This window comes from Diutina rugosa (assembly GCF_008704595.1).
Source record: "Diutina rugosa strain CBS 613 chromosome Unknown scaffold11_size279379, whole genome shotgun sequence".
Taxonomy (NCBI): Eukaryota; Fungi; Ascomycota; class Pichiomycetes; order Serinales; family Debaryomycetaceae; genus Diutina; species Diutina rugosa.
Genome location: NW_022995208.1, coordinates 150,747 through 172,121, shown reverse-complemented (window position 1 = coordinate 172,121; position 21,375 = coordinate 150,747). Strand labels below are relative to the sequence as shown.

At 49.4% G+C, this 21,375-nt stretch overlaps 11 protein-coding genes across 11 annotated transcripts; 8 read left to right on the top strand and 3 right to left on the bottom strand. All coding sequences in view use genetic code 12, as the record gives it.

Moving 5' to 3' along the window:
* Window positions 1-2: 2 nt before the first annotated feature.
* On the bottom strand, window positions 3-1,562 carry DIURU_005304 (uncharacterized protein; the record flags this gene model as incomplete). Its single annotated transcript, XM_034158272.1, has 1 exon — window positions 3-1,562. One exon carries the CDS (start codon window positions 1,560-1,562, stop codon window positions 3-5), a length of 1,560 nt encoding a protein of 519 aa, XP_034009928.1.
* Window positions 1,563-2,053: 491 nt separating this feature from the next.
* On the top strand, window positions 2,054-2,776 carry DIURU_005303 (uncharacterized protein; the record flags this gene model as incomplete). Its single annotated transcript, XM_034158271.1, has 1 exon — window positions 2,054-2,776. The coding sequence occupies one exon, from the start codon at window positions 2,054-2,056 to the stop codon at window positions 2,774-2,776; it is 723 nt and encodes a 240-aa protein (XP_034009927.1).
* A 323-nt stretch (window positions 2,777-3,099) lies between these two features.
* On the bottom strand, window positions 3,100-3,993 carry RPL5 (60S ribosomal protein uL18; the record flags this gene model as incomplete). The annotated part of the gene is made up of 1 exon (XM_034158270.1): window positions 3,100-3,993. The coding sequence occupies one exon, from the start codon at window positions 3,991-3,993 to the stop codon at window positions 3,100-3,102; it is 894 nt and encodes a 297-aa protein (XP_034009926.1).
* A 3,150-nt stretch (window positions 3,994-7,143) lies between these two features.
* Window positions 7,144-8,373, top strand: NPT1 (nicotinate phosphoribosyltransferase; the record flags this gene model as incomplete). The annotated part of the gene is made up of 1 exon (XM_034158269.1): window positions 7,144-8,373. One exon carries the CDS (start codon window positions 7,144-7,146, stop codon window positions 8,371-8,373), a length of 1,230 nt encoding a protein of 409 aa, XP_034009925.1.
* A 793-nt stretch (window positions 8,374-9,166) lies between these two features.
* KAP120 (Kap120p) lies at window positions 9,167-12,127 on the top strand (the record flags this gene model as incomplete). The annotated part of the gene is made up of 1 exon (XM_034158268.1): window positions 9,167-12,127. The coding sequence occupies one exon, from the start codon at window positions 9,167-9,169 to the stop codon at window positions 12,125-12,127; it is 2,961 nt and encodes a 986-aa protein (XP_034009924.1).
* Window positions 12,128-12,609: 482 nt separating this feature from the next.
* PRE5 (proteasome core particle subunit alpha 6) lies at window positions 12,610-13,506 on the top strand (the record flags this gene model as incomplete). The annotated part of the gene is made up of 1 exon (XM_034158265.1): window positions 12,610-13,506. The coding sequence occupies one exon, from the start codon at window positions 12,610-12,612 to the stop codon at window positions 13,504-13,506; it is 897 nt and encodes a 298-aa protein (XP_034009923.1).
* A 108-nt stretch (window positions 13,507-13,614) lies between these two features.
* VPS4 (AAA family ATPase) lies at window positions 13,615-14,889 on the bottom strand (the record flags this gene model as incomplete). The annotated part of the gene is made up of 1 exon (XM_034158264.1): window positions 13,615-14,889. The coding sequence occupies one exon, from the start codon at window positions 14,887-14,889 to the stop codon at window positions 13,615-13,617; it is 1,275 nt and encodes a 424-aa protein (XP_034009922.1).
* A 1,953-nt stretch (window positions 14,890-16,842) lies between these two features.
* Window positions 16,843-17,952, top strand: DIURU_005297 (nicotinamide-nucleotide adenylyltransferase; the record flags this gene model as incomplete). The annotated part of the gene is made up of 1 exon (XM_034158263.1): window positions 16,843-17,952. The coding sequence occupies one exon, from the start codon at window positions 16,843-16,845 to the stop codon at window positions 17,950-17,952; it is 1,110 nt and encodes a 369-aa protein (XP_034009921.1).
* Window positions 17,953-18,679: 727 nt separating this feature from the next.
* DIURU_005296 (uncharacterized protein) lies at window positions 18,680-19,318 on the top strand (the record flags this gene model as incomplete). The annotated part of the gene is made up of 1 exon (XM_034158262.1): window positions 18,680-19,318. The coding sequence occupies one exon, from the start codon at window positions 18,680-18,682 to the stop codon at window positions 19,316-19,318; it is 639 nt and encodes a 212-aa protein (XP_034009920.1).
* Window positions 19,319-19,562: 244 nt separating this feature from the next.
* On the top strand, window positions 19,563-20,264 carry DIURU_005295 (uncharacterized protein; the record flags this gene model as incomplete). The annotated part of the gene is made up of 1 exon (XM_034158261.1): window positions 19,563-20,264. The coding sequence occupies one exon, from the start codon at window positions 19,563-19,565 to the stop codon at window positions 20,262-20,264; it is 702 nt and encodes a 233-aa protein (XP_034009919.1).
* Window positions 20,265-20,387: 123 nt separating this feature from the next.
* DIURU_005294 (uncharacterized protein) lies at window positions 20,388-21,347 on the top strand (the record flags this gene model as incomplete). Its single annotated transcript, XM_034158260.1, has 1 exon — window positions 20,388-21,347. The coding sequence occupies one exon, from the start codon at window positions 20,388-20,390 to the stop codon at window positions 21,345-21,347; it is 960 nt and encodes a 319-aa protein (XP_034009918.1).
* Window positions 21,348-21,375: the final 28 nt, after the last annotated feature.

The window sequence follows — 21,375 nt, the reverse complement described above, 5'->3', positions numbered from 1 at the left end:
ACTCAGTGCAAATCGCTTATCGCATCATTATCATTGTCACCTCCATACAACTGTCCAAACAACTCTTCAAGTTTTCTGTGGTCAGCCATGATAAAGTAAAATTTCGAAGACGTAATTGTATCACAGAACCCCCGGAATGCTCTTGGGGGCTCTTCACGGGCACGCTTGATTTGGTATTCACTATCTTGTACTGAAGCTGATCTCTTCGTCAGCTTGGCATTGTCCTCAGAAGTATGTTGCGAATCTTGAATATGCTCACGATCTGATTTTGAGGTAATCTCTTCAGGCAGTGGTGAAGGTGGAATTGGTGAGCTCGCACGATCAGCCAGCATATTAGTGAAGGGATTCCGCGTTGTCGCAGTAGGACCCAGCGGAGTTGCCACAGGGGTCAGCGAGGTAACTCTTGGAGCCGACTCATCGAGTACAGGAGGCTGCACTCTAATGGTACCGACGGATTCACCAGATCGGGGGGCGGCCGCGACTCCAGTTGGAACTATTTTAGGCGTAGTGGAAGGAACTGCAGGCTCGGTAGGAGCAGTGACGGCAGTCAAGCTATCCTTAATTGCAGACCACAGCAGTTGAGGCACTTTGTGGCCATACCGTTCCAATAATTCAACAGAGTTCCACCGCGTCTCCATCAGAGCAACTGTTAATACCTTAACGATCCGTGAAATGCCAATAGGCGACGAGAATTCGACCCAGTGATCCAAAAGACGAGGAACAATCGAGTAGGCAACAAACGGCGATACCTCCACCTCGGGGTTCATCAACGTAGCCTTGACGTCGTCGGGGACCACGTCCCAAAGTAAAGAAACCACGCTCGCCGATTTGTGGCTGAGAGGGTCCGGTTGACACATCACCCATGCGATAAGCTTCTGACGAGAGTCCTCCGGGGCGTTGGCAATAGATCTTCTTTGTGCGAGGGCAGACGTGACATCCAACAAGTCATCGGCAAGCCCCACCGACGGGTTGTTGTTGATCATATCGACAAGGGCTCCAGCGACGGGCGTCGCAAAAGCTTGAGTGGGATTCTTTTCAAACATCAAAGCGGTTAATTGCAGACACGCTTCTCTCTTCGACTCTTCCAGCGTATCGGGCAGAGTTACCAATTTGAGGAATGCCTTAGCCTTAGGTTCACTAGGAAACAGACCAGTTTTCGGTTTCTTTGGGGTCGAAGTAGTGACCTTTTCTTCAATATTGGTGGCGTTTCCCTCAATGGGAGTGAAATCAGAATCACTATCCGAGTGCTCATCTAGTTTCTTAACTTTGCCACCCTTTCTCTCGGGAAAATTGATGAACTTGTCCATAGGGGTGGAGGCAGTGGGGGAGTCGTTTTCGTCAGAGTCTTCGATGACTTTGTTCTTCTTCAAACCACCGTAGGCTCTGGAGCCTCTGAGTTTTCTAGCTGCACCCGCCTGAGGGGTCGCGGATCTCGCTCTGGAAGAGGCAAGCACAGGGATGGCCTCGTCCTCCGTGACGTCAGAAATCTCGGTGATCGTCCGACCAGGCGAGTTGACTCGGGAGTCGTCATCGGCCAGGACGGCCTTAACTTTTCTCGCCATCGTGGTGGAATCAGTGGCGGCGCAACTGTTGAAACAGCAAAGAAAACTTTGATGGCGACTGCACTTGTCTCTAATTGCCTTGACGATCCCGTACACCAGGAATGCTGCATGACCCCTCTCGTGGACTTTCCTCATGCTGTCAGCCATATGTGGAAATCTTGTCGCTGTCACCCATGGTAACTTGTGAAATAGGGAATTCGCGTCTGTCTACTACGTATCATCTTTCTTTATAAGTCGATTGTGGCGTCGGTGCTCTCCAAGATGTATTGTCTCTCGTTGACGAGCCCGTAAGTGGGCGCTCGCGTTCCCTCGACGGTTGATCATGTCCCTGCACATACTCGATGCTACCGGCCAGGGGCTGTTAACCGGCACTCGCTCGATTAACCCCACCACTTACCAAACTCAATTCCTCAAGAAACGCATTTCCCCATCTCTAAGTGATTTCATCAAAGTTAATCTCGAAAAAACAATCAGTCTTCATACAAAACTAGATGAGTCACTCTCACCAGTCGGTCTACTTGCCCCCAATACGGACTTACCCGCCACAGATACAGGGACCGCTTCCTGGCCCCCCATCTCCACCTCCAGAACCCACACAGTCATCTCAGCAGCCACCACCACCCCTCCGATACTTACCAAATACGCTGACCCATCCAATACCGCCACCGCTCATGGCACAGATGCCGCCCCCGCTAGTTGCAGCTCCTCCACCTTCAGCCCCACCATCGCATCAAATCAGGCCTGAGAAGACGGAAATCATCGGTCCCGAGACGACAGTCGATTCTAAGGAAACGGATTGCAATCTTAGAAAGCTCAAGTCCAGAGTACGGCGCTGGGAGGACGCTAATGCCGAAGATAAGGCTCGCTACAAGAAGGCCAAACATAACGTCATTGAGCGGAACCGGCGTACCCTCATTCTTAATAGGATCGACGAGCTCGCGACGTTGGTGCCTCCACTGATGTTGAGGCCATTGAAGTGTGCAGTGGAGCATTTCAAACGGCTGCGGAACCCGCCGCCTTTTGACGTGCATTTGATTTCAGGATTGAAAACCGGGAGGAAGCGGTTATTTAAAAAAACGGTGTTAACGCAGCTGATTAACTACATCAAGCACCTTCTATACGTTGTGGAACAGCAGGAGCTCGAGCGGGCTCGACTTCAACAGAGAATTTTGTTCTCCAGCAAGGATACGACCAGACACCTCCTTCACAGATAGTGGCTGCTGAAATTTATCTGAGACAGGGGAGTCATCCCCAATAGTGATACGCAAACAGAGACATATAACATCATACTAATTGTAGGATATTTGCCCTCTTTGACTTCGCCTCTCTGAAACGACCAGAACCAGGCTCTCGCTATGATAACGCGCTTAGGTAACCTCTGACAGTCTGCACATCCGTGAATTCGTCCACAATGTCATTGCCGAGCCGATTAAACTCAATGTGTGACTATCGTATTACTGGCAACAACTCGTGGTTGTTTGAATTTGTTCCTACAATGCTTGTAAAGATAAGATTAGTGTACTGATATGTAACGTACTTATTCGTCGGCCTTGAAAGCAGCGATCTTGGCGGCGACTCTTTCGGCTCTTTGTTCGCGGGTGAGCTTCTTCTTTTGGTACTTCTTCGATTCAGCGGCGTATTGTTCCTTGGTGAACTTCTTTTCGGTGGGCTTGAATTCGGGGTTGGCTCTGATTTGTTCGTGAGCGTTGGCGTAGACTTCTTCGATGTCATCGGCTTCGATTTCGTCAGCGATGTAGTTTCTGAACAAAGTCTTGTATCTTTCTTCATCGTCGTCCATCAATTCTTCCATGTATTCGGCGATGTGGCCACCGAAGATGTACTTTCTCAACAATTCGGCGTCCAATTCTTCCGATTCAATGTCCCAACCGGGGAATCTGTTGGGCGAGTGGGGGACGAAGATACCACCGTCCGAGGCACCCTTAAGGACACCGAAGACTCTGGCACCGGTGGTGGTTCTTTGCAAACCAATGTCCAAGAACACCTTGAAGGGTCTGGGGCCATCTTCAACGGCTTCGGTGAGTTCAAATTCACCTTCGACTTCTTCGACACCAGCGTAGGTTTCGTCCAAGCCCAACTTCTTGAGGGCTCTTCTGGCAACCAAAAGACCGACGGCGTAGGCGGCGGACCAGTTGGTCAAACCGAACTTGATACCGTATTGGGGCAATTCGTGGGCGTAGGCAGCGGTCAAAACAACATCACCGGTGATTTGCGACGAGACAATTTGGGCAATGATGTCCTTGTTGGTGAATCTGACGACCAATCTGTACTTGGGCGAGTTGTACTTGGCCTTGTGTTGGGTGACCAATCTCTTTCTTTGGTAGTAGTCGGTCTTACCTTCTCTTCTTCTGCGGAAGGGGGTTTGGAATCTCGAGTGGTAGGCCGAGGACTTGAGCACCTTGTGGAACGCCATCTTGTGTTTGGTTGAGAAATTTGGTGAAAAATTTTGATCACTATGGTGCAGCGAGTGCGAATGGAGGTTGTAACCCTAAGTCACGTGAGACTCATGCAAGATAAAATATACCATAAACCAATAATAAGAAGACGATCTTCAGCTACTAACAATCTGTAGAGACTGTAATGTCAACCAAGAGTAGTAGTTTTTCGTTTTCATCGCTCGCTATCCGTACTTTGGTGGCATCTGGTGTGAACGGGGATAACCTTCGATGCGACGCGGTGCTCCGAACGCAACGGTGCTGCAAGGCCCCACGCGAGCCTTAACGGTTAGCCATGCAAATAAAAACTCGATGGGATATCGATTGCAGATGCAAGAATCACGCTGTGGCTATCTAGTTAATACTAGCGTTTATATCAGGCCTAGGGATCTCCGTAGTACCAACTCACACACTCTGTTTCAGATATGTCCTTGAAAAAACGGGTATGTTAGTTTATCTGCTTCCTCTTGTTAGTTGCAGTTCCATAGCGCGACAAGATTAATTTCGCAATCAGCTCCATATTGTTTGGTACCATTTGATGGCACAGGAAGTTACTTTGAAGGTATCTATTTTGACTACTCGGTCATAATCGAAAAAATCCCTCCTTTTTTTGTAGTGCTAGTATAGCTGTACGACGTTGAGAGCATCGCTGCCAACATAGTCTCGCGATGACAGCCAAGCCGTACCTAATACAATGAATCGACTTTGAAAGTCGAATATAAAAAGATATACGCTAACGAGTCAATGAGTGGATCAACTTTACAAGATTAAACATGCTCCTGAAGCCTGTTCTATTGCCAACTCTGCGAAACATAGTGTAAATCTTGTTTGATGTAACTAAGATCACGTGATGTATCCCCCCACAATTTGCTCGCACTCAATTTTGTAAAACACTGAGGTAAACTTCACTCGAGCCTCAGAGGCTGCCTTCGACTGCTGATGACACAAGTTGAGCTTCAAAAAAATGCATTGTGACTCGGTCCCCAGTGAGCTTACGCCCTGGGTCTAGACCTTCATCATTTCCTGACGCGTCGTCAACTGGTCGCCAACAATGACATTCCTCTCTACAAGGGCATTGTTGCCGTTGCCACCTCAACAATGGGACATACCACTTGTTTTACTTGGCGCCATCCAGCTTTAGTGAAGCTCAATTGAGTTTGAACACTGGTTTCGGGTGGACTGGCGATTAGTGAACATGGGAACGCCATACTATGTTTTGCCACCACAACGTTGCCTGTGTACCGAAATTCTCAATTGGATTCATTCATTGCCTTCAATGCCACCATGGTCACAATCTGGGGATGCGCGATTAGGGAAAGCTAGACGACGCACCTAAATTGGAATTGGAACCGTTGACGAGGCGACAATGCGAACAATGGCGACTCCGGAATGTTGAGCCCGCCTTTGCCCCTTGAGTCTTTGTCGTCAACCCGAACTTTTTCCCCCGAGAGTCTTGCCGAACAGCATAAATAGCGAGCTTTTTCCTCTATCCTCTCCTCACAATATCAAGCTTGGTCATGGCTACTTCTCTACTAGAGTATGGTGGCTCGGTTGCCTCTGACATGGCTGTTGCTGACACGATTCCGACAGTGCTTCATTTTGTTGCGTCCCTCTGAAGTCGGCGTGCACCCTGCCGGGGATCCTCGTGGTCTCTCTGGGAGCAGGTGTGTGACCCCAGTCCTCATGGCGCACTTTGCAATGTTGTACTCGGCAATCAGTTCAGGACAGCCATGGAGGAGACAGCTGGGTCCATTTTACGCTAATGGAAGAGCAGCCATGGCTACGATTACTTCCCAACAGTGTCAATCACGGGTCTAGCCTACTGTATTGAGGCTCTTGACAATCGGGGCTTGTTCCGAAAAAATTGGTAGTACGGAAAATTAATAGCTTTGGACATGGCAATTTCTGTGTTGCAATCTGCTATCTCTCTTACTCCTAAGCTTTGCCATCATCGTAGAGAGTAGCTGTGAAATGGGATGTTATATCTCTCATATAAGTATGGGACTTACGAGGCATTAGACCTTCTCCTAAGCAGTAGACCAAACCTATTGACAGAGCATCAAAAATCACAAATTGATATCTATCAACAGACCTGCGGTACCTTTCTACTTTAGCTTTTACTTAGTCGTTAGGGTAGTTTCCACGACGCTGGTGCCCTTTTCTCGGTCAGTTTGTCAAAAATGAGTGACATCACTGGCACACAGTAAATATATCGGTGTTTGTGTTCAAATTTGGCAGTTCCCTGAGGCGTATCCGAATACTACCAGTTTTCGATCCGCTAATAACGCGACCCAAACGTTTGGCGGGTTAATGTGGAGCTTGAACTACTACCCCGTGGAGAAGAACAACAACAACAGATGAAGCAATACGAGCACCTTCTTTGTCGATGTCTCCAGCCTCTCAACGTGGAGATGTTTGAGCACAAGTACTCGTGTTTGGTTCTAACATCAACCACACCCACTTCAAGTTTGACAGGGTCGAACGCCCGTGGAAATGGTGCATAAACAAATTGTTATAGAAATTTGGGAAGTGTAAATATGGCTACCACGGCCTGGCCAAGACGTGGGTGTATGAAAATGTTTTAGTAAACCAGTGTCCCTTGATAGAGGAGCCGTAAGAATAAGATGAAGCTTAGTTCATTCAAGCATCAATCAATCATGTTACGTTCATCAATAGTAGAAATTGCGAAAAGGCGGAAGACCTGTCTTCGGGATTAGTTTAATTTGTTGCGGTTACTCAATCCGACACACTCTTCGAGTATAATTTCCAGGCAAAGCTGAACTTCCACTGGAAGAGCTTACACGTTCTCGTTGCAGTCAACCAGCTTCATTGATTTTCACAAATTTGTGAAAACCTTCACTTTTATGAATACCCATGAAAGTGCACAGCAAACTGTTTATCTTCATTCCACCTAATATTAAGAGCCATCACTCGAGGCGAGACACCTATGAATACCACGATGATGTCATTTACCGCTGATGAGGGGGTCATCCTTATGGCTTAACTTCACGTGTATGAGTCAGCACCTGTGTTCTTAAGGTCGCGGCGCATTACCGTTGACCCGACCACGCTCCCAACCAAAACACACACCCTCTCCCATACCCGCCACCACCCCTGCCATACCGTCTATGACCATCCCGTCGCTATTGGACACCGACTTGTACAAGTTGTACATGCACGCCACCGTGCATCAGCACTTCCCCGAGGCCCACGTCGTCTACACCCTCACCAACCGTACGCCGGCGATGGACTTAAACGACGAGGCCATTGCTTGGTTAAAAGCGGAAATCTTGAAGCTTGGCGACCTTCGCTTCACTGAAGACGAAATTGACTACTTGACCAAAACACTCCCGCAGTTACCCCAGGAATACCTCACTTATCTCAAAACTTTCAAATTGGATCCGCAATCACAGGTGAAATACCACCAGGGAGCCGATGGTGAGTTTGCTCTTACTATTGAAGGGTTATGGCAGGATACTATACTTTACGAGATCCCCGTGTTGGCGCTTATCTGCGAAGCGTACTTCAAGTTTGTTGATACTAAATGGACCTATGATGGCCAGTATGAGCGAGCAGCTGAGAAGGGGCAACAGCTTCTCGACGGTAAGTGTGTGTTTTCCGAGTTTGGTACTCGTCGCCGCCGTCTGTTTGAAAACCAGGAAACTGTGGTGAAAGCACTTAAAGAGACTACTGCCGCTGCCCCTGAAGAATTACACCGCTATTTCCTTGGTACGTCCAATGTCTACTTTGCCAAGAAGTTTGGTCTTGCTCCCATTGGTACTGTGGCTCACGAATGGTTCATGGGAGTGGCTGCCATTACTCAGGACTACGTCCACGCAAACCGCAACGCCATGGACTTGTGGCTTCAGACTTTTGGTCCCAACTACGCTGGGCTTGCGCTTACCGATACTTTCGGCACCGAAGACTTCTTAAAGCTGTTTGTTCGCCCCTATACTGACTACTACACCGGGGTGAGACAAGACTCGGGTGACCCTGAACTCTATGCGGAGAAGATCGCCGCCCACTACCAGCGGCTTGGCTACCCTGAAAACACTAAAATCATCTGTTTCTCAGACTCATTGACGGTGGAAAAGTGCAAGCAGTATAAGAAGAAAGCCGACTCCTTAGGGTTGCTCACACTGTTCGGGATTGGCACTTATTTCACTAACGATTTCGACAACCTGAAGCCGATGAACATTGTGATTAAGCTTAGCGAAGCCAACGGCCACCCTGCCGTCAAGATCAGTGATAACATCGGCAAAAACACTGGCGATCCCGCGACGGTGGCTCGCGTGAAGCAGGAGTTGGGCTACACTGAACGGTCGTGGGCCGAGGGCGACGAGCTGAAGCGGTGGTGATTAATGATTAGGAACTTATAGACGAAATTAATAATACTACTCTTTGCTATAAACACCAAGGAGGCTTTCGATACACTAGTCTAGCTTACCTCAAATTCTACCACTGTTCACGACCACTCCACCCATCGATACTACCTAGATGAAGGCTGTTTATTTGTTTAAATTTAACGCTTCTGGTGGCAATGGTGTGAACTTACGATACAAGCCATCCTGCACTTTGAGTATTACTCATGATGCCGCTCAACTGGCGCCATTCTGTCGACCAGCGACGGTATGACGGCCATGCCGAGCCCTGGATCGCAGTCCCCTACAAGCGGTAATAGAAACGTTTGAATGCTGATTTGATGTCAGTCACGTAGTATTAATGTTCCTAAATTTGTTTCTAGAGAAGTTGGAATACGAGATCTATGTGTTTATTTATTTATTCATATATTGTCAATCGGTAGCTTTCCGCAATCGCAAATTCAGGGACATGAATTCTAATAGATGTCGGAGACATATCAAGTACTATACCATCTAATCATAGTGTAAAGTAAGCATCTCAAACCTGCACTCACAATTCGTGCTTTTTCACACGATAACTCTATGTACTTGATATGTTCAACGCTCATATAGATTTAAATTGAAGAGCCTCAAAACTATACGTGTAATTTTAATAATAAATCACTGTATTTAACTTTCAGTTCCAGATCATACAAGTCACATTTAAGCAACGTCCTACTTCTTATACGGATGTAAGTTACTAGTACGGCACGGTCGGGCACCTCACGCGATATCGCCGCTGGCGACCGCGATGCGACCATCGATGGAGCTCACCCTAGACAACCTCGTGGCCACCCTTAGCTACGCCAGCCAGGCGGAGCGGCTGGAGCTGCACCGCCAGGCCGAGGCCCAGTTGGGGCAGTGGGAGACGGCTCCGGGGTACCACTACTTGCTCCAGGAGGTGTTCATCAACCGAGACTCGCCCACACCCATCCGGTGGTTGGCGGTGATCTGCTTCAAAAACGGCGTCGACCGCTACTGGAGACCACTGAAAAAGCATGCAATTTCCAAGGAAGAAAAGGCCCAGATCCGCCTGAGGCTGTTTGCCATGCTTGACGAGCAAAACCAGAATTTGAGTGTTCACAACGCCACCGCTGTCGCCAAAATTGCTCGGTTTGACTTCCCCAGTGAATGGCCTACTTTATTTGATGATATTGAACGGTTGCTTGAGCAATTAGTGTTTGATCAGAACGATATGGTCGCCACCAACAATTTACTCATTATTCTCAATCGGGTAATCAAACTGGTGAGCACGGTACGCATCGGCCGGTCCCGCCACGCCATGCAGGCTAAAGCCTCAACGGTGGTTACACTCTTGGTAAAACTCTACACCAAGTTCTTCACCAGTTGGGCGGCTTCTCTCGACCTTAAATTGATGGAAGTGTGCTATCTGTGTCTCAAATGCCTTCGCCGCATCATCCCCGAAGGGTTTGATCAACCTCATACCAATCAAGACGTGTGTGAGTTTGTCAGTTTGACGGTAGACCATCTCCAAGGGCTTGTGGTCGAGCACGACAAGTACTCGCTGGATTTACTCGAACGCTACGTTCGCTGCTACACCAAATTATACTATAACATTCTCAGCAATAACCCCACCAGTTTCATGCTTTTGCCGTGCTCACAGAAGATTATCACGACGTTCTTATCGTTGCTTGAGCAAAAGGCTGAAGACATTCACCGTGCTGGTCTGGGCGACGGTGATGACGAAAACGATTTCTGGGTGGTATTGGCACTTAAAGGGTTCCTTATCCTCAAAAAATGCATTGAGTTTATCTACAAAAAGGGCGCTATTACGATTAAGCAGCGTAATGATAAGGCTGAGGTGGAGGCACTGGTGGCTAAGTTGACTCAGGAAACATTCACTCCCGAGGCTATTTGTCACTTGTGTAATATTGTCATCAACTGGTATCTTCGCCTTCGCCCGCTGGATTTGGAGCGCTGGCTGTTGGATGGCGAAGAATGGTGGAACGAAGAACTCTCGCAACTGTGGGAGTACCAGATCCGACCGTGTGCGGAAAACTTCTACCAGGAGTTGATCAAGATCTTTGATGAGTTTTTGACTCCCTTCATAATTGATAAGATCTCCAACGGTCTTACCACTCAGAGTGATATTCTCACCAAGGACCTGATCCTCTGTACCTTCCAGCTTTCCAGTGTGCAATTAGCTAACCACGTGCTGTTTGATACCCTTCTTAAGGACTTGTTTATTCCACAAGCCATGGCGACGCTGCTGAGCGAGGGTAAAGTGCTCAAACGCCGCGTGTGCCTTATCATCTCTGAATGGGTCGGTGTCAGTTGTCTGAGGGAACTGAGAGTGGAAATCTATAAGTTTTTGACTCCGCTTTTATCTGATGAAGATGTGGTGGTAAGATTAGCAGCAATTCTGACGTTGAGAACCGTCAGCGAAGATTGGGATTTTGTCAAAGCCGATTTCACTCCCTTCTTTCCCACCACCATCGACCCTATCATCCAAACATTGAACTCAGTGTCGCTAACTGAGTCCAAATTGTACATCCACAAAACCTTGGGCGGTCTTCTTGAACGGTGCAACCCTCTTGTCGACCAAAGCGTGCTTATCAAAGTGTTGGACGTGATCAAGTCCAGTGGCGACGGAGCCACTGAGCCCATCGTCAAACTGAGTATTGTCAGGCTTCTCCGCAGTTTGACCATCACCATGTCTGACCTCAGTCCTGAGGTCCACTCGCTCGCTCTCCCCCTCATTCGCATGTGTTGCTCGGAAAACACCGAGTACTATACCCTCTTAAGCGAGGACGGCTACGACTTGTGGCTAGCCATTCTCACATACTGTCCCACCAGTTGTCACAGCCAGGAAATCGTGGACTTATTTGGCATTTTAGTCACCGGTTTGCGCGACTCCACTGAGATCCTCCCCACCATTTTGGCAATTATGAGACTGTACGCGTTGTACGCTCCTAAATTATACTGTGAACCTGCTGGAGCAGAACAGCTAGCGGTGGTGGCCGGCTATCTCGCTACGATGAGAGACGACTCTTATGTGGTGTTGGTATCGCTCTTAGACATCCTCATGGTAAGCTTAGACGGCAACCAGCAATTCTACGAAAATCTCATGCTGCTGGGATTGTTCGCGGCGATGCTTGCCTACGCTACAGACGAGGCAATGACGACATTCATGGCCAATAAGCTCTTCCTCGTCATGCTGAGGATGGCGAAGCTGTGTCCTCAACTCTGGTTCCAGATGGTCGAACACGTGGGTCAACTGCCCCAGACAGTGATCGATGTTTGGATCAGATACTTCAACTCCAACGGTAACCCCCGCAACCGTAAAATCAACTTAATGGGGCTCTTGTCGTTGACTCTGTATGGGGTAATCGCTCAAGGCCAGCCTCAAGGGTGGTGTGCTGATGCCTTCAACCAGCTGATAGCCAAAACTTTCATATTCACCGAAGAAGTGAATGAGTCTATGGACGGTATGGTGGATGCGTATAATCACGACTTGACCTATGAGGATATTGATGATTACGCATACTTGGATCCGTCAATCAAACCCCACGGAGAAAAGTTGCGCTATACCGAGGTGTGTGCTAAGGACCCCGTAGCCCTGACGAACTTGGCTAACTTTTTGAAGCAGTGTGTGCTTCAAGTGCGTAACGAGTTGGGCAACCTGGCGTTTGAGCAGTTGGTGGGGGCTAATGACCAGTACGTCGTGGAAAAGCTTGCCGGAGTACAATAATAGTGGAGTGTCTTCGGTCTATTTATTTCACAGAACTTAATACATGCATTTTTAGAGACCAATAAAATAGTCTCATGAGATAGTCAAAACCAGAATCTGTCGCTTTGGCAGCTAAATCGGACAAAACAAATCTTCAGTTAAGGAGATAATTCATTTTGAGCGAAAACTACACCATTTGAAATTGGTTTTCTTTCCTTAACTGATATCACCGGTGCTAAATACGCACCGAGCGAAGAACTATAACTTGATCACGGAATCCTTAACTAAAATCTCAAAACATTGAACTGCATGCAAAGGAGAAAACACAATCACTAATCGACCTTTACCAACTCTCAATTGCCTCTCCTTTAGCTATTGGTCGTGATCTTGTGGTCTCGCCACTCATCGGTGTCGGCGGCCCTCTCTGCAGTACCGCGAAGTCGCCACTGGACTCCACCACCACATAACCCACACCCGCCGACGATTGTCCCCCGTTTCCCACCATGTTCCGGAACAATTACGATAACGACTCAGTGACGTACTCGCCCACGGGGAGATTGTTCCAGGTCGAGTACGCGCTCGAAGCCATCAAGCAAGGGCTGGCGGCGGTCGGGTTGGCGCTGAAGTCCCACGTCGTCCTCGTCGCCCTCAAGCGTAACGCCGAAGAACTCGGCTCTTACCAAAAGAAAATCATTAAAGTCGACGACCACATGGGCATTGCCCTCGCCGGGCTTGCCCCCGACGCCCGGGTGCTTTCCAACTACCTCAGAAAGTTGGCGATGCAAGAAAAGATGGCGTTCAACCGACCGCTAGCCACGCTGAAGGCAGTGTTGCTGATCGCCGACAAGGCCCAGGAAAACACCCAATCGTACGGGTCGAGACCCTACGGGGTGGGTCTCCTCGTTGCCGGCTACGACGAATCGGGGGCGCACTTGTACGAGTTCTTACCCTCCGGTAGTGTCCTTGAGTACTACGGTGCCTCCATTGGTGCCCGTTCGCAAGCGGCTCGGACTTACTTGGAACGTAACTTGGACGCCATCAGAGACTGCACCACCGTCGAACAATTGATTGTCCACGGTTTGCACGCTTTGAGAGATACGTTGTCCCAGGATGTTGAGCTCACGTTTAAGAACACCTCGGTGGCTGTAGTGGGTAAGGAAACCGACTTTACCGTCTACGACGACGAAAACGTCCAGCAATGGTTGGACAAGTTGGACCTGGTGTCGAACGCGAGAAACCGCACCGACGACGATGACGACGACGACAACGACGACAACAACAACGCCGGCGGCGCTGCTGGTGCCACTGAAGGCGCCAAGGAAGAGGTCGACGCCGCCGCCGCCACCCAGGACGGCACTGACGCCCCTAAGGACGAAGACGTCACCATGGCCGACGCCTAAATCTAGACTAATGAACGACCACGACATTCCGATATTCTCCAATCACCTACAAGATTTTTCTCTATCGCTTCGTTTTATTCTCTTTTGTCTCTTGTCTCTATAAAAGCTTTAGTTGCCTTCTTGGCCAAAGTCATTGGTGAAATCAACGTGCCGCAGAATATCGGTCTCGTTCACCGTGGGCCGGTTCAGCTTGATCAGCTTGATAAAGTCCTTGATCGTGAGCTCAGGCTCCTTCAACTGTTCGGTCTCCAACTCCATCCAGTTCATTTCTCGCGCACCTTCATCGCCAGGGGAACAAGGGGTCAATTTACCATCTTCCACCGGCTTAAAATGAGTGGCTTGTTGGATCTTACGGATCGGTTGCATGAGGGCATCACGCACCACCACGGCGATATCGTGACCGGAATAGCCTTCGGTCATTTCTGCTAGCACTTTGAGGTCCTGAGCAGTGCACTCACAAGGGACGTCACCGATGTTAAGCTCAAACATCCGCTTGCGGGCTTCGGCATCAGGCAACGCAATGTATATACGCCGTTCAAACCGTCTTCTCACGGCAGCATCCAATTGCCAGGGGATGTTGGTGGCACCAAGGACAAGCACCCCCAGCGAGTCGTTACCGACCCCGTTCATTTGCACGAGCAACTCGGTCTTGATTCTCCGCAGCGCTTCCAGCTCCCCTTCACCACGAGGACCACAGAGGGCATCAACCTCATCGATAAATATAATACTGGGTTTGTTTTCCCGCGCCATAGTAAACAACTGCTTCACTAACCGTTCCGATTCCCCCATCCACTTCGACACTAAGTCCGACAGCGACACCGAAAAGAACGTCAGATTAGCCTCGGTGGCCACGGCCTTAGCCAAGTAAGACTTACCGGTACCAGGAGGACCATACAACAAAATCCCCAGCGTCGGCTTCCGGTTACCAGTGAATAATTGCGGGAACTTGACCGGCAAGATCACCGCTTCCTTCAATGCTTCTTTCGCTTGGTCTAACCCAGCAATATCGTCCCAACTGACATTGGGCTTCTCCAGCAAAATTGCTCCAGCAAGCGCACCCCGCAATTTCTTATTATCTTCATCATTATCGCCCTCACCGTTGCCTGCCTTTTTCGCTTTCGTCGAGGTGTTGCCTTGAGTTTCGCCACCCTTTTCAAGGTGCTCCTTCAACTTTTCTGCCCGACTAAGGTACTCATTGATTTTCAGCTTGATAAGCTCCTTCAGCTTATTGTTCTTTTCATATTTCAACGCAAGCATCAAGTAGTCGAGCCCGTTGTAGTATAGTTTGTATGCCTCCTCATACTTGGTAGCGGTGTCGGCATCGATTGCCTTTTGTACGAGCTCAATGCCCTTAGTGAGAAAGTCGCCGGATCCACTCGACATCGGGCGGCTGGTTTTGAGTGGCAATCTGCAGAGGTCTCCAACTTCGAGGTTGGTTTATCGCGAGGTCACGTGAGGGTGACCACTGACCAAGATAGAAGCAAACAGTCATCGATCATCCCCACCACAATTGACGGCAAAGAGAACTGTGAGCATAATAGATTTTGTCAATGCTTTATTTCCTTCATCTAGTTAACTTTCGAACCCAATTGGCAGTGTAAAATGACTAACAATTGACCCACCATAATGAGTTCAACTGCAAGTAATTCCGTTATTTGATCTATGGAGTGTGTTTCAATCTGACCACTAAGTTCACCATCGATTCTATGTCCACACAGCTACGGGCAGCAGCGCCACATTCCGGCGAGTCGCCTCAAAATTTTGCGTGGGCGTCGCAATGTTTACCTTCAAATGCGGCTGCCGCTCATGGAACGGCACCCCTGGCAACTTGTCCGAGTGGTTAAGGAGCTTCCCTGCTAAGGAAGTGGGCTCTGCCCGCGTGTGTTCGAACCACACAGTTGTCGTGATTGTCTTTTTTTTTTTTTTGCTTGTCCACATTCCATTATTCATGTTCGGCTAGCTGCATCAAGACGCGACTCGTGTGGATCTCGCTGGATCGTTTTGGAATTCTATAGCGAGCGGCATCAAAAGCCAAGTAACGGACCTAGTCTAGAACATGATGAATCGGTTGTCGCCATTCTAGATTGAATATGCTCGAATAGAATGAGGCCATAAGTACAATGTGTAATCATGTATGCTAAAGTAATGAGCGTATCGAGTATAGTCACACAGGGTGATGAGCACTTCTATGATTCTTCGCTGCTGAGTCTAGCCTTCGCCAACATTCAAACTGCAATTCATTGGCATTTTGGACAAAGAAACCCATAGCAATTAACACTTCACGAATACCTTCCACAAACCTCTCTTTCTTTTTCATATTGAAGCTTCGTTCATCGAAAACTCCACAAAGCATGTTTGCTACCCACAATACCCAGTATGAGTCTTCCAAAGTGCGCTTTTGGTGGACGCTCCAATTGAATATAAGGGTTTTTTATGACCATTTACATAACTAGGCGACCGTCCAAAAGATAAGTCATTGAGTCAGTAATACGACTACAATTGATTCATACACAAAGGCGATGGGCTTCAAATAGTACCATCAGCTCGATGGCACCTTAGTTTCGTGCGTCAATGCTCAGGATGAGGCGAAAAAACCGGCCGAATTACGCTCCTACATCTATGGTATGATTTAGCGGTTTTCGAAATTTGCCAAAAGGGCAACTTGTCCGAGTGGTTAAGGAGCTTCCCTGCTAAGGAAGTGGGCTCTGCCCGCGTGTGTTCGAACCACACAGTTGTCGAATTTTTTTAGTTTTTTCCCTCGCCTTTACTAAACGAGCGTCGCCAACTTCAGGGGCGATTCATCATCGTGTTTCGAGCCATTTTTTACTCCATCTACCACCCGCCACACTATGACGCCACGGAGCAAATGACATTTACTAAAGAAAAACCACAAACCGAGACTTCGATGCTGGCTTATGCGCTATGACCTAGGCGTGGCGGGACGTTTTCACCGTTACCGTATAGCGCCGGGCCCCACACCCCCTCAAAAGGCAAATGCTAGCGAAATAAATTCCGTGCTCAACTGCATATACGTTTCCCCTGACGATTCCCGAAAAATCTGATGGTGGAAATTCGCCTACGTTTACCGTTAGCAGCAACAACGACCTTTGTTTACTGCTGCTGGTTGCGGAACGCCCGGCGCTCATCGGACGGCTTAGCACCGCGAGCCTATGACAATGTGGGACAATATGCGGGGGGCCAATTTGTCAGGCACATTAATAAAAAAACTTGAGCCTCACTCCTGCACACAGTTGAAGAACCACCCGAAAAGCCAAATGTGTCACCGTATCAGTGAGCGTTTGCCGTCTCCAATTGCGACCAGATAGCGGCCTAGCCATGGACCCCCAGAACGACCCCAACTTCCAGCGGCCCAGTCTCAATCCCGCCATCGAGCCGCCAGCACCCCAGCTGAAGATTCCCAACACCCGCCCCATCCAGCCCGTCGTGTTGGCCGACCTAGGTAAACCCGTCGACGGACCACCGCCCCGCCCCACCGCCGCCGGCAAAAACGAGCGTGTCAGCCACTCCAAGATCCCGCGCGCCGCCACCGAGTTGATGGACTCGTCGCTGGATGACGAGACGGTGTACCCGCCGAGCACTCAGGTGCAACGGCTGCAGATCGCCGACCTCGAAGAAGTGCCCCATGGCATCCAGCGCCAGGCGCAAACTCTCGAGGAATACCAATTCCCCACTCACCGACTTGCCACCACATTAACTGATGAAAAGAAGCATCCATTAGTGATTGTAGCCTGTGGTCTGTTTTCACCAATTACCTACTTACACTTGCGGATGTTCGAGATGGCGTTAGACGCGATCCAGGAACAAACGCGATTCGAGTGTATCGGCGGTTACTACTCGCCCGTACTGCTGAATTATAAGAAACAAGGGCTTGCTCCTGCTACCGATAGAGTACGAATGTGTGAGCTTGCCTGTGAACGAACCCTGCTGTGGCTTATGGTCGACGCCTGGGAGAGTTTACAACCAAAGTATACGCGTACTGCGTTGGTATTGGACCATTTCAACGAAGAGATCAATATCAAGCGGGGAGGGGTGATGACCGCCCTGGGCGAACGCCGTGGCGTCAAGATCATGTTACTTGCCGGTGGCGATTTAATTGAGCTGATGGGTGAACCCGACGTGTGGGCCGACCAAGACCTTCATCACATCTTGGGATTGTACGGGTGTTTGATCGTCGAACGTACCGGACTGGACGTGCGGTCGTTTTTGCTTTCCCACGACATCATGTACGAGCATCGCAAAAACGTGCTTGTGATCAAACAATTGATTTACAACGACATCTCGCTGACAAAGATCCGCTTGTTTATCCGCCGCGGCATGCTGGTGCAGTATCTTTTGCCCAACTCGGTGATTCGGTATATCCAGCAGCACAAGCTCTACCAGGAGACCGAGCCGGTGAAACAGGTGATGTCGGACAAGGCCGACTAGAAAGCTGGTCGAGTGTGGTCGATGCCAGTGTACATAACGTTAATTTAATGCCTCTCTTGTCTGTTGCCCTCCGCTCTCCCCCCCTGTGCCACGGGAGTAACGGTGGCAGCGACAGTAAAGGTTCTTTCGCATGGCTGCGAACACGGAAGAAGCAGCGCGTATTATTCTCCGTTTCCGGACCGAAAGATGCGAGTACAGTATAATTACGGGAACTGCCACGACATTTCTTTTTCCTTTGTTTTCAATTATAGTTTCCTTCGCAACCAGAGTGCAAAAACATCCACGTGAAATACCCTAATTTAGCAAACCACCATAGTCGCCACTTAGAGCGATTAGGCAGTTGCTGCTGCAATGGAGTTGTGGTCAGTGAAGGGTTGGGGGCGGGGGGCACATGTGTGTGTCAGGTAGTGCATGCGCGCACCGCCTCCCTTAATTCCACCTGAGTCAGAATAAACGGTGGCCCCATCCACACCGCCTCCCTGGTGGCGGCTACGGATGACATGTGGCTTAGTGGGGACCACATTGTGCTCCCACATGACGTGAGCACCACCCTAATATGCCGCATGTCTACTTACTGCACTTGAACGAGGCGTATTTGGCAGTGAGTGATTGGTACGCTGTGAGGAGTACGGCATTTTTTTGACGTCACCGCGCAGGGTGAGGATCAAACACTATAAAAACTCAGGGGGCCACGCAGTCCTTTTACCAACTCAATTGACTGGAAAACATGTCTGCTAACGACTTCTACAACTCGGGGGACCAATCCAACTATAACCCCAGAGAACAATCGCGCGACGACAACCGTGAAGACGGCGACAGAGGCCTCTTGGCCACCGTTGTCGGCGGTGCCGCCGGTGGCTACGGTGGCGGCAAGCTTGCCGGCGACCACCTGACCCTCGGTAAGATTGGTGGTGCCATTGCCGGTGCTTTCGCTGCTAACAAGGCTGAAGACGCCTGGGAAGAACGCAGAGACGAACGCAGAGATGAAGGCAGACACGAAGGCAGACACCACGAAGGCGGTCTTTTCGGTCACCACGACAAGCGTGACGACAGACGTGACGACAGACGCGACGACTTCGGTGGCCGCGACAACTACGGCGGTGGTCGCGACAACTACGGTGGCTCCGGTGGCTTCGGTGGTGGCCGTGACGACTACGGTAGTGGCCGCGACAACTACGGCGGCTCCGGCGGCGGTCGCGACAACTACGGTGGTCGTGATGACTTTGGCGGCCGTGACAACTACGGCGGCGGCCGTGACAACTACGGTGGCCGCGACAACTACGGTGGCCGCGACAACTACGGTGGCTCCGGTGGCTACGGTGGTCGCGACGACAGACGTGATGGCGGCTACAACGACAGATACTAAGTACATAACGACGCATGAAATGATACGCTTAAAATTGGTTAAACCTTCACTGTACTCTGCCAAATCACTACACTGAACATGGCTACACAAAATCATCCAGCGGTATATATTTCACACCCCACCATGGCTCTAGACTATACGAATGACAGGCGGTGGTGATGCCAAGATTATGCAAGATTTTGCAGCCATTTACGAAGACAGTTGCTTTGGTGAGTTCTGTGACAATGCTCCCCCACGCGAGCCCATGGACATTGATTTAAGGCTCTATCCGTTTGTACCAATCAAGAGGACAATCATAGCCAAACCAGCACTTACTAAAGGGCTAATTGAGGCGGAAGTTGATATTCCTACGCAATTGAGACAGGCGACAATCACTAATGGCGAATCTATTAACAAGTCCTGCCAAGTGTACTATCGCCAATCTGGTGAAGTTGAGCTGGTAAATGGTAACCTTGTGGCCGTCGAAGCGGCGGAATTCGATTCAAATAATCCCCACCCTCTAACTCCACAGTATTACGTGGTGGCGCGAGATCTCTCGGAGTTCAACCTTACCCGAGAGACTCACTTGGTATCAGTCAATAATTGTCAAGTTACATTAATTGACAACAATGATAAGACATTGTTGGAGGTGACACAGGTCCAGATACAATTTGTTGCGGCTAAATTCGCCCAAGTGGCATATGGCCACTGTCGTGTCTATTGCGATGAATTGCAACGAAAACGTATCAACGGCACCCTCATCATTGACTGGTACAATGACGTGCTTGAAATCCCCGAACAATGGGTGATTCCTCATGCAACCACCATAGTGGGACCACAATTACTTCTACCCCATACCGCGCATATGGTGTGTCCCTATTGTGAGCAGTTGACCCTTTGCGAACCAGAAAGATATATTGGGCATTTGACACAATTTCACGATGTCGACGGCTTATTCTTGGCATAGCTAATTCAATTATACTAATACAAAACCCATAATCCATAAACATCCATAAATATGCGTTGGCCCTCACTCTCTGCATAATTCCCCATTGTTAAGTAGCGCGCATCAAGCAAAGCAGCATTCACGATGGATCCTATCATCACTGTCGCCAGCTCTGACTATGAAGACATCTCCCTTCTGTTTATTGACCTCTCCCCTGAATTTGATACTTTACCCACCTTCTCTAAGTTTCTCCTTAAGCTGCCTCAACAACTTCTGCTCAACTTACGAAGACTTCAAGGCACGATATGTCCTGACTACGAAAACATGATTTGGGCGCCGTTTACCATCGATGGCCGCTCGGTTCAATTGTCAGTGTATGAGTCTTGGTACTTGTATTATAATCAAGCGTCAGTTAACCACTACTTGGCTAAATTTCTTAATGATCATGAGGAAGTGAGACAGGCTATCGCCGCCCTCGACAAGAATGCTAAAGATGACCCACCCAAAATCACGGCTCCACCTCTCGGGTGGCACGTACCAATGAACCAAGTGATCTCCAGTTGGCTCTACCTGCTTCGCCCGCTATCTCATCCTCTCCCAATTAGTGTTAGTCCTGAATCGCCGGTGGAGTCTCCGCATCACGATACCTCGGAGTTGATCCTAGATCGATGGGAAGTTCCCCCGGTCAAGTCTCAGCCCGGCGATAAACCTATAACTACGTTGAGGGGGGTCTCCAAGTCGCCACTCACCACGTCAACCCCTCTCGCAGCCGTTAACAAGCCGCCTCCGTCGCCTAATCCCGACCTCTGTCGTACTCTCAGCCGGTACCTGCACTTACTGGGGATGGCCCACTACCTCGAATACCCTCGAACCCCAGTAGGTATGCACCCGCCTGGTTCGTACTCAAGTATCGATACTGGACTCTCCCGCCCAATGACGAACACCTCGACTCGGTCTCGGTCGTCGTTTCGAGCTCATACCAAGGCGTGGACGTCAGCAGTGGCTTCGAGGATCCTTGCCAAGTTCCATCGAAGAGAAAAGATAGTAGCGCCGTCGCCGGAAATTCCTTTCGACACTAAGTCTTGGCACTCATTCTACCAGTAGCAATATGGCTTTTGTACCACTACGAACA